At 37.0% G+C, this 12,586-nt stretch overlaps 1 protein-coding gene across 13 annotated transcripts in view; it reads right to left on the bottom strand.

Annotated features, from left to right (window-relative positions):
• The window catches only part of MALRD1 (MAM and LDL receptor class A domain containing 1), a gene marked incomplete at its 5' end in the record, with an annotated part of 1,062,652 nt that overhangs the window by 528,900 nt on the left and 521,166 nt on the right, over positions 1-12,586 (bottom strand). For all 13 annotated transcript variants that reach the window (XM_079915185.1, XM_079915179.1, XM_079915188.1 and 10 more), the window contains 2 exons: positions 4,451-4,608; positions 6,189-6,434. In XM_079915185.1, coding sequence (XP_079771311.1) covers positions 4,451-4,608; positions 6,189-6,434 — 404 coding nt within the window. The remainder of the gene's footprint in view (positions 1-4,450; positions 4,609-6,188; positions 6,435-12,586) is intronic.

Raw genomic sequence — 12,586 nt, 5'->3', positions numbered from 1 at the left:
ATTTCGAAGGACCCCACCAGCTCTAAAATTCTCTGAATCACTAAGCAAGATAAAGCAATAAGCTAATTTAATTACGTTCTTGCATCATAACTAGGTTGCTATAATCAGGAGGGCTCTCCTGAAATACATTATTTTTCTCCACTTCTGGCTTGAATATATTATGTTTTCTATCATGATGGCATAATGGATAGTCCTGAATGCCTTCAGTCAAATAGATTCAAATTCCCTACAGCACGCAGTCATCTTGATTAAAATATCAACAGTTTATCAAAGATGGAGTATTTCTAAAACACAGTAATGCCCTTCAGGTAGCAGGTGTTCCTGCATTTTATTCACATGGCTAGTTGAAAAGATGCAAAGGTCTTTTGTTTCGTGATGAGACTAGATAGACTTTTTACCTATGAAAACACTTTATCAAACACAAGTAAATTTTAAAATTCCCCCAAAATTCTTTTTAGCATATTAAAATCAACATATTACTCATAATTAACCCCATCAGAAAACAAGTGACCAGAAAAATGTGTAAAATTAAATATAATTGTAAAAACAAGTTAATTTTTATGTGGAACTCTTACTCTACCCCTGAACATTTGTTTCATATTTTGTTTTAAATCTTAGATGGTTTGAAAAGTAATACATTTAAATGTAATGCAAAATTTAATACTGAATGTAAATGAGTTAAATGGTAGGTAAAAATGATAGATGTTTTCAAGAACAAACATACTATTTTAAAAATGAATTATTACTACATTCAGAAAAAGATATGACCCATGTATTTTAATTTAGATGATCAACTTTCAATCTTCTCTCATAGAAGGACAGAAATCAGATTGTGTAACATTCTAATCTTAATTTTTATAATACCTGAGTTCAAGTCCTAGCTCATCCACTTACTTATAACCTTGGACTTCCTACTTAGCCCATCTGAGTTTTGACTGACTCACCCATTAAATGAACACAGTGGAATGGCAGGGATCACAAGCAATTCCCATGGACTAAATCCCACTTACAAAGTGGCTTGGTCCAAGCAGTGAGGGATAGCTAATAATCCTTCTACCTGGTAGACTCTTTGTTCTCATTAAAAAAAAAAAAAAGCAAACTATTGTTTTAAAAAAGTAATTTCTCTTGAAAAACTGTACCTACTTCATTTTATTGTGTGTGCTTTACATTTATAACTGAAGCAGACTTCAAGGAAAGAAAAACATTAAGGTTCATTTCTCAATAAGATGCTCTTTCCATCTTCTCAGAATTCACCAATCACTTTAAGACACAAAGATTACATTTGATTTAATCACATCTCTTTAGTGAAAAGTCTTCACGTGACTGAAAGCAGGAAATATAGAAGGAAAATGTAATATAGACAATATGTAAAATAGTACTGCTCTTCACTGAGTGTTTCCTAAAGCAGTAGCTTTGCCTTGCTGGGGTTTCCCTGAATTCGCTCCTTTGTAACAGGATAGTTTAAGAAACACACATATCCATTATAGGAATTCTTATTCATTTTTCCCCTTAAAAAATGATTCTGTGCAATGAATATAGATCTCAGGAAAACAGAATCTCTATTTCATTATGAAGAGTAGAAAACTCAGTATTATCAGTGAGGAACACTGGGGAGAAGGGTGAGGGGTGAACACATAAGTTTGGGATGTAAACATACCTGGATTCAAACTCCCACCTGTCACTGACAGGCTATGTGGCTATAGGGTGGTTAGGTTCTTTCTAGGGGACCCTCTTCAGTAAAATGGGGCTCACTTTATTTACCTCAGAGGGTTGTGCTAAGAATTACATGAAATAGTGTGTGTGGGTAAATGTAACTCTCAGTATGTATTATTCTGGTTGTGATCTGTAATCGATACTGCCCTTTAAAACTAGATTGTCATTAAATTATCGGTCAGTGGTTACATGCCTTTTGCATCTGATTGCATGTATATATTTCAGACCTAGGTTTCAGATTCTCCAGATTAGACTTTAATGTCATGCATAACAGCCATTCCTGCACAAGGATTAACTCAAACAAGGGGTGTCCTGAGCCCAGCACTGGGCTCTGGGAGGGAAGTACTCCCCTCTTGCAATCCCTTCATCCAGCAGTCCCTTCTCTGAAGAGCTGAGAGACATAAGGACTAAAGCCTCAAGGCTTTGCCTTAAATATTTTATAATGTATCTATTGAAATAGAATAAATATAAATGAACACCCAGTGAGCAGGAAGAATTTCTGGAGTTGTGAGGGACGCTCAGAAAAAAAGGAATAATCATGGTGGGCAAAAGCGGTCAAGGAATGTTTTGTGAAAGGCTGAATCTACCAGACTGTGCTGGACTTGGTATGGAGGGAAGAGGGGAACACAGAAGGAGGCATTCCTGAGGAAAGGCAGAGGAAACTGGGCCAGGGGCAACATATGTATAGATTGGGAACATTTTAAAAGATGAGGAATAAAGAAAGAAAGAAAAGGTAGCATCCCTGACCCTACTGTGCTTGCCATCTGGCTAGGACAATTTCCAACCAATGAGCAAGGTAAAAATCCAGCATGGTTCCACACAGAGAGAAGCCTAAGAAGTACTTTGTAATGATGATCAGAAATAGGTATTGTTAATTACCAAAAATGAAACAACTGACCTAAAATTCACGAATATAAAATCAATATATATTATGAAAGATTTCTCTCCTTTGTAATAAATGTCACTGAATAATAGGCATATATATATATATATATATATATATATATTTTTTTTTTTTTTTTAAATACGGTAGGAAAATGGGTCTCTAAAGATGCTGTTAAATGTCCATAGGAATCAACTGGAGGAAACACGGGAGCTCAACGTGACTTGATAGGAAGACTTATATCTCAAAATAGTTTAATTTTACATTTTATAGTAATATACTATAAGAGAGGAGAAATGTAAATACGAGTGAAACAAATAATAAAAGCAAAAGCCAGTGTACCAAGTCCTTCACATGGTACTGTTGACAAAAGAGAAAAGAGGCTCAAAATGGAGTCACTTGTGCTAAGCCCCATGACAGGAAACTAACACTTAACACTTAACCTAACTGCAGTTTCAAGTTGCTTCAGGACTGTAGTCATAACCAGTCAGCACTAGGAAAGTAATCTGCCCAACAGAACCCTTCCATCCTCCTCAGAAGTGCAACCTTCCCTGAAGCAATGCATGTTTTGCTAGTAATTTCCTTTTTCTGCCCCCTTTCTGCCTTTAAAAACCTTTCCTTTTCCACAACTTGGCAGGGCTCCTTTCTATTTATTTGCTACATGGGATGCTGTCCAATTCATAAATCGTTCAATAAAGCAATTTGATCTTTAAATTTACTCAGTTGGATTTTTGTTATTGAGCAGTACAGACCATATAATCCAGTATCCCATTCAATAGAGTACTGGCAAAATACTCTTACAAGAACTTGAAGCCTTACATACATTTCAGTAAGTTTTCATATTTAAATATAAGAATAAATCACTGTGGTACTGCTGCATGTATTTTATTAGGCAGGCTTTTCTGCATTCTTATGGAAGAGTCCTAAAACATAAAGTTAACTCAGGTTTTAGATAAAACATGAACTATGCAGCATTAGCTATTCACATATATGAGGCCTTTGGTATTCTGGTCAGGCATTTTCTATCAGTGTCAGGGCGCTTCACTGAAGCCCAGTGTGTGATAAAACAGCAATGGCCTCTAGAGCATGGTTTTAGAGTAAGCTTCCTTGGAATTCTAACGAGATTCTTGAAATGAACACACGTGTGCGCACACACACACACACACACACACACACATACACACGCACACACCCACTTATCTCCTTTTTGCTGCTGTTGTAATTTGCCAAAGAGTAAAGGTATATGAACCATGTCTCATTAATATTAATGTATACTTTGGTATTTTGGTCCCTGAACACTGTCACTCTGTTAAATGAAATTAAAGCCCTGACAGAGACATCTAATTAACCCACAGTAAGAAAATGCATTACTGTGTCATAGTTAATAAGCAGTTCAATGTAATCATACCTTCCTCATTCTCCTGATCGGTTCTGTCCTTTGCACGGTGTGTGCTTAGAACCAGAATGTCTAATATTAATTCCCTTAATGATTGCTCATACATGAGTTTAAATGGATAGCTGCTGTCCTTTCGGATGTACAAATAATCTAGTTTCTTTTACTGAGAAGGACTGGGAAAGAAATACCTAAACTTGTGTGTCTTAGACTAATTGTTACCTTAAAAGGAGTCTCTGGGATTCAGTCATAACCACAGGGTACAACGCTGGGCTCAAAGCTGGTTCCCACGCCCAGTTTACCAAACTCCGCAGAGCATCTGAACCACAAGTAGCAGCTCTCTCTGACGGGAGGAGGCTTCCCAGGGCCAGGTAAGCAAAGTTGGGATAATCTCCTTTTGGCCATGTGCCATCTCTAGGAAACTTTACTAAGCTCAGAGGCATTGCAGGAGAAGATCCTACCTTAATGAGGACCTGAATGGACCCTGTGGCTTTTGTGGATATAAAATACCAGAAGCTCATGGTGCAGGCAGCGCTGGCTTCTTGCCACAGACCACTCTTGAGGTGTGCTTCTTCGCCCCGAAGGCCCACCGGAGTAGCCTCCAGATACAAGAAGTGCCCTGGGAACAAGATGGGATTCAGATAACGCAAAACTGACATCGAGGGCATTATGTTAGCTTTTCCATCTTCGGGTTTTTAATTACATTTCTAGGATCTGAACTGCCAAAGGTATTTCTGCTTGAAAGAGAAAGGAAATCTAGTAGCGTTGCCTCTGGCTCACTGACAGAGCAATATCCAACTGTCTCTGTTCTAGCAAGTACTTCACGGTATGCAGATTAACTGACCTGACAGGGTATTTATGCCATGGACTCAACGAGATAGTTATAGGAATTATTTCATGGACTCCCCAAACTCTCCAGTTGTTGTAAAACAATGCAAAGACTGTCTATGAAATACAAATAGAGGGATATGACATACTTTCAAGAATTCAGTCATCTGTTGAGTACATAAAGGAAAGGCTGAGGATTTTAATATACAACACACAAGGAAAGATACTGAGTTTTCTGCTTGTGTATCCAAATATCCAAAACATTTTAGGTATGTATAGCTGAGTGTTTGAATGAAACTTACACCTACCTTTCTTTGTCATGGTTGGTCTGGCTTGGAGAGCTTTGTTTTATCCCAGGCCTGTGAAATGTCACTATTTCCTACTCTGTAGCATCCAGGAATTCAGGATGCCTTCTTTATTCTCCTAATGTCTTTTGCCCCTTGACCAATGAATCTGAGACCTGACCTCAGCTCACTGTAAAAATGAGCCATACCTAGCACCCTTCACATAGATGATCTTACAGCTACGACTGCACGTCTCTACAGCTTTCTAACTGCTTTCCCCTTCATACAGATCATCTCATTTGATCTTGACAATCCCTGTTTGGTACACAGGGCAAATTCTATTATCTCCATGGGACAGATGAGAAGTTTGAGAATCTGAAAAGTTAAATGACTCTCTAATGATCAAATGAGTGGCAGAATTCACGGTTACTGATGACAAGTATGTGTCATTTAGGAAAGGTACCTGAGAGCAGCGTATATTATCATCTATCTACAATTATCAAAGTAATATTCAATTTTAATTACTCACTGTTATACGTTAAATGGTGTCCCCCCAAAGATGTGAAAGTCCTAATTCCAGTCCCTGTGACTGTGACCTTGTTAGGAAATAGGGTCTGTGCTGATGATCAAGTTAAAATAAAGTCATGAGGGTGGGCCCTAGTCTAGTAAGACTGTTATAATAAAAAGGGGAAATTTAGACACAGAGATGGACATGCATAGAGGGAAGACAATGCAAAGACAGAAGGAGAGTACCACCTACAAGCCAAGTAGTGACTGAAGCTACCAGAAGCTAGGTGAGAGGCATGGAACAGATGATTCTCCTTCAAGGACCTCAAAAGGAACTAGCCCTACTGACACCTTGATTTCAGATTTCTAGGCTCCAAAACTGTGAGACAATAAACGTCTGCTGTTTACACCACCCAGTCTGTGGCAGTCTGTTATGCAGTCCCAGGAGACAAATACACTTGTTAAACGTTTGACTTAGTTGCCCTGGCACCACGGTGGTCTCTCCAGATGCTCTCAGGGAAGATAACGTGATGCTCACTGTGAATGCGATTAGAGTGACTGGAACAACCTAATAACTTACCATTTTCATTTCCAAGTGTGTGGTCTCTGGGAGGTCTTAGGCTTTGAGGAGAGCCAACCCCCAAAACCCAATCAAAGTTTTCAGCCAAAGAGTTTTGCCAACCACACCAGCCTTTTTCAAAAGTACAGGAGCTACCGCAGTCATTTTCATCAGTATAATCTCCACAGTCGTCTACAAAATTACAGCTTTGCTCCGGTTTATAACATTTGCCATTCTGACATTCCCGATAACCATATGGACAGTAACCTAAAAAACAGAAAACAAACAAAGAAAGGATGAGGAAACACTCCTAACACATTAGTGAGCTTAAAAGGTAGTAAGAGTAGATTCCCTTGAAAATGTAAAGAAACACGGTGTCCTTAGGAGTTTGGGACGTCTGACCCCTACCTCTCTCTCTCCTAATCCCCTCTAGGTTCTGGTCTATAGATCCCTCACAAGCATCATTCAAAATGAAAAAAAAAAAATTAAGCATCAATTTATTGATCTAGGAAAGTATCCCAGTCCTCCCCAAATACAGCACTTCCTGTAAGCTATACTCAAAAAATATAAAAGCCAAAGTGAGGCTTTCCATTTTTTATCCTGAAACAAAATCTTCAGGGTAATAAGAGTTTATATATTACAGGGTATTTGAAAGTATATTCCATCAGCATCCTTGCACTCCAACATTTATCAGAAGCCAAACATATATGATACTTCCTCAGAAGCAGGGACATGAATATACAAGTAATATCCAACTTTCCAACAGATTTTTTTTTTCTCCAAAACATTTATTTGTCAGTTGTTTGGAATTTTAGGAGCAATTTCCCGACAAAGCAATGTCAACCATAAAGACCTTTCCACAGAGTTTAAGATAAAGAGCAATGCTTTTGAACAGCTGAGCTCAAACTGATTCTGCTACTTCTCAGTTATGCCACTTGGATCATACACTTGATGATCTAAAGAGAAAGAAAAACAGTAAAAACTAGACAAGTTAAGCTAATTAGAGAGACTTGTTTATATCACCAGTGCCTAGAACAGTGCCTGGCCCTTCATAGGCAATCAGTAAATATTAGTTAAATAAATGAATGAGCAAAAGTGTTTTGGAAATGATAAACCAGTTCGATATGCACAGTCAAGGTACTATTATTGTCCTGCTCCAATATTACAATAGAACATAACAACCATGGGTGAAAATATTTCAGCAGGAAAAGCTGTTCCGAGATCCAGCTTGGGACATCAGCTTCACATTTGCTTTGTGACACTATAGTATCTGAAAGTTTTTTCCTTCCCATCTTCCTTGTCTGCCAGTTAGGGGAGCTGGTAATACCACTTTCTACTTCATTTTTAGATGGTAGCTTCCATGGCCTGAGGCAGAGTGTCTGAAGATTGAGGATTGGTGTGCATTAGAGGTAGGAAGTGATTCAGGGATTTAATGGAAGGTGTTCTGGGAATTGGAAACTCCTGCTGATAAAATCTCATAGAAAAGCTTTTATGTTCTGGATCGGTCTCACATTTTAGAGAATAGATGGCTAAGAGAGAAGAAGTGGCAGGAGAGGAATGGAAGGCCATGTAGAAACCACTGGGGAGGAGGCTGGTGTTCTGAAGCCTCCTAGCCATTTTGTGTGCTGAACTCTTCTTGGACTGCACACTCAAGACTGCCTAATTAAATGGCCTTTACACTCGCAAAGCCTTTGAAAATAAGTTTCAACCATGCATTCTGTCTCTAACAAAACTTTCTTGTCTGGGTTAATTGCTACCATTTTCTTTTCTTGCAGTGTGGGATTAAACTATTTTTATTTAGGTGCCCAGTTCAGCCAGCAGATTGGAGGTTAAGACAAAATACCTTTGATGTTTCAATTACAGAGCTTGACTCAGAATTGTAACATTAAAGTATTTTTGAGCTTTAATGGAAATGGAGATCACTTACATTAACCCTCTCATTTATAGATGAGAAAACTGAGGATTATAGACGTTAAATGACTTGCTGATTTTTCAAGAGCAGAAATGCAATTTGGACCCAGGTCTGTTGTCTTCAGAATTATTTTTTAAAAATCCATTGACTTGAAGCGCAGTGATAGGTCAACTATCGCAAACACAAGACCACCGAGGGACAGAAATGGTGGTGTTGACTACTAGATGCAGTATCTCTCATGGATCTGTTGAGAACCTGAGAAATTACTAGATCATTTGATGTTATACAATTGATATTTATATTGATTCTGTCAATTCCAATTTGTTTGGGGAGTAAAAACAAATTTACTGGTTTTAAAGATGCTTTTCTCCAAAGCAAGTGAATATCAAGCTAAAATCTAATTCTTTTAAAACACACAAGAAAGTAATTTGGATGTGTTTCTAAATGGAAACATAGAGCCTGATATATTCCACAATCAATATAGCTACTATTTTAAGATAGTCACAGTGATTAAGTTTTATCGATCTAAAACATAAATACCTGCATAATTTAAAAATACAGTAATTCGAATATTACCCAAGATTAATTTTGAACAGAAAGCCCTCTATGTTAATAAAGAAAATTTCACTGCTTTAATGCATTCTATTCATAAAATAACAAAAAGCACTTTTGGTAAACATCAAGGGAAGTTATCAACTAATGTTATTTACCTATTTCTAAATTATTTTCCATGCCTGTTGTTTTGTCCAAAGAAATCAGCTACTTGAAAGTAGGGTGTATACCTTTAAATGATTCTGATATTAAGGCTCTTATGAAACTGTGTTCATTTTTACAGAAAAAAATATTGTTTCAATTAGGCAGTGACCCTGTTGAGAGGCAGTTTAATTTTGTAAGAAAGAACAAATTATAAAAGTTAAAAACCTCCCGTGTAAACCTTAGAGACATCTGAAACTTAATACGCTTAAATTCAAACTCTGATTCTTCCCCTCCAAACTTTCTCACTGAACAGTCTTTCTCATCTGTATTAATGGCAACTCCAGTTATTCAGAGAAAAAATATCTTGTAAGGAGCTCTGTATGGTAGAGTCTGACTCCACTTTTTGATGTATGACTTTGTTCCGCATTGTGTTCCACATCTGGGAAAGCTGGTAAGAAAGTCCAGGTGCTCCCCCTGTTGGTAGAAGATTCAAACTACGCAAGCCCCTACCTGTGCACAGGAATCCTCAGCCAGGTCCCACCACCTAACCACCATAAAACTCTATCCCAGTTTTCTTTCCTCGTTCTCTAAAACTACTTTTGGACATGCCTAGGAGCTACCTCTATTTCCTAGAAAGCCTCATTATGTGAGTAACAGACATTTTCAAACCATCTTGGTGTGTACGTGCTGTCATCAGTCTTGATACCTGAACCAAATTTTGGATGACAGACCATCTTGTAATTGAGGATGGCCCCAAGTTCTAGGAGCTGTAATAATAATATATACAACATTTTATCTCATAACTCACATGTAATCTTTCAGTGAATTCTGTCAATTGTCAATCCTACCATTAGAATATATCTCATTACCTCTACTGTTACTATTTTGGTTCAAGCCACTACCATTTTTTTGTGACTGCATTGCAGTGCTTTCCTTCATGATCTCTGCACCCTACCCTTGCCCTGTATGGTCCATTAAACAATAAAGAACCATGCTGAGGTTAACAGATATAAGCTATTATATATAGAATGGATAAAAAACAAAGTCCTATTGTATAGCACATTCAATATCCTATGATAAACCATAATGGAAAAGAATATAAAAAAGAATGTGTGTGTGTGTATATATATATATATATACACATAACTGAATCACTTTGCTGTACAGCAGAAATTAACACATTATGCATCAACTATACATCAATAAAAATATTACAAATATTTACAAAAATATTTACATGGTGATATTTGAAATAAATTGAATGTTACTTCTCTGCCCCAAACTCTACGTTATTTAAATACTATTCCCCATTACAAGGAACTAGGTCTTCTTGGGAAAATGGTCTGTCTGGGGCTAAGGAAAAGAAAGTCCAAGATGAGCCTGGGAATTTTTTTGTGTGTGTGTCAAAAATTAATGAAGTTCTCCAAAAATTACATCATTATGATGAAAGGTTGAACTACTGGTCAGAAATAATTTCAACATCAAAATAAGTAATGAGAGGACTCTGGCTCTTAGCACACGCAGAAAGAAAGAGTAAGAAGGTATGAAATTACCCTCCAGCCATAAACAACTAGAAGCCTGGGAAAAATCTATGAAACAAGTGTTCGCAGACACTGCACAACAGAAAGCACAGGATTGTGATCTCTTAGAGAAAGGGAAAAAAAGGCAAATCCTATACAGGACCATGTCAGACTTCTTCTTGGAGGAACTTTCTAGATTGTGGCTCCAAAATGGTCAGCCCAGCAGAAAGTGAGGTTGCAGTGAGTTGAGAAGACAGAGTCTCAGACAGATAGAATTTGCAAGGCAGGGTGGTGGAGAAACAGGAGGTATGTAGCTAAGGAGACCCAGAGATATGCTTAAGGCTTTGCTGAATTCTAATTTTCATGTTTGCTGGGTAAAATCCACAAAGAGAGACAGAGAACAACTTCTAAGAAAACAATAACTAGGAGCTACAAGCTGAAAAATTACCAGAATTTACAGAAGACCAGATATCTTTGAGTTACTGCCAGCCAGAGCGGAGAGTCCTTGGCGAATAAACAGGGCATTCAGTAGGAAATCCAGAAAGGGTACAATTTAGTAACAAGCAAAGAGACTCTAGCAGGAAGTAGTGTCTAGACCATGGATTGGAACTATAGTCTCAGGACCAAATCTGGTCTACCACTTGTTTAAGTAAATAACATTTTATTGGGACTTAGCCATGCCCACTTGTTTATATATTGATATTATCTATGGTTATTTTTCACATTGAAATGGTAGTTGAGTAGTTTCAGTCAGGACCATATGACCTGCACAGCTGAACATATTCACTCTCTGAACATACTGTTTTCTTAACCTCAACTTGTTTTTATTTATTTATTGTCATTTTAAATTTTTTTATTTTTTGATAAGAATACTTAAGTTCAACTCTTAGCAAATTAATTTTAATTATACAACACAGTGTTATCAGCTATAGTCACCATGTTATACATTAGGTTCTTATTCATCTTTTTTTTCTTTTAATATTTATTTATTTATTTGGCTGCACTGAGTCTTAGTTGCAGCAGGCAGGCTCCTTAGTTGTGGCTCCAGGACTCCTAAGTTGCGGCTCACCAGCTCCTTAGTTGCAACACGTGGGCTCCTTAGTTGTGGCATGCGAACTCTTAGTTGCATGCATGTGGGATCTAGTTCCCTGACCAGGGATTGAACCTGGGCCCCCTGCAGTACGAGCGCAGAGTCATCCACTGCGCCACCAGGGAAGTCCCTCAACTTGTTTTTAAACTAGACTGCTCTAAAAAGAATACTAAATAAAGTTTCCTTTAAGTTAAAAAAAAAATTGACTGTAAAAATCTGCTGACTTCTATCCTAAACCTGTCTTTACAAAGACTTAAAAATAAGACTTAAATGGACCATAAAGAACTGTAAGCAACTTAAGTGTCTCTAGAACAAAGTTCAATGCTTCTTAAAGGAATTTACCAAACTTCAGCACTTAGCAACATAGAATTCACAATGTCCAGCATCAAATTAAAAATTAAAAGCATATGAGGAAGTAGGAAAATGTGATCTAAACCCAGGAGAAAAATCAGTCAATAGAAGCAAATATAGATAAAACAGAGATGACGCAATTATCAAAGAAGTTAAAGCAGCTATCATAAATGTGCTCAATGTGTTCACCTACAATTCTATAAAATTACAAAAAAGCTATTTGTACCAGCAAGTAAGTTTAGCAAGGTTACATGTCATCACTATACAAAAATAAATTACATTTCCATATGCTAGAAATAAGTAACTGGAATCTGAAATTTTAAAAAAATCCTTTAAAATGGCATCTCCAAACATGAAATTCTAGGGATAAATTTAACAAAATACATGCCCGGCCTTTACACTGATAACTACAAAATATTGATAGGAAAAGAGACCCTGAATAGATGGAGATACATATCAGTTTTATGGATTATAAAACTCAATATTGTTAAGAACTCAATTCTCTCCAAATTTAACTATAATTTCAATATAACCCCAATCAAAATTTCAGTAGGATTTTGTATAAATTAACAAAATGATTCTAAAATGTGTATGGAAATGCAAAGCACCTACATTAGCTAAAAAGTTGGCAGATTTACAGTACCTGCTTTCTATATACACTGTAAAGCTATAAAAATTAACACTGTATGGTACTGACTTATGTACCGACAGATTGCTTAGTGGATTTGGATGTACAGTTCAGAAATAGACTCACAAATATATGATCAACTAATTCCCAAAAAAGCTGACAAGTCATTTTCACCCAAAAATGCATAAACTGAATCTAATTATGAGGAGAAATCAAAAAACA

The sequence above is a fragment of the Stenella coeruleoalba genome (genome assembly GCF_951394435.1).
Source record: "Stenella coeruleoalba genome assembly, chromosome: 2".
NCBI lineage: Eukaryota > Metazoa > Chordata > Mammalia > Artiodactyla > Delphinidae > Stenella > Stenella coeruleoalba.
Note: the sequence above shows the minus strand (reverse complement) of the source record. Positions and strands in the feature narration are given on the sequence as shown.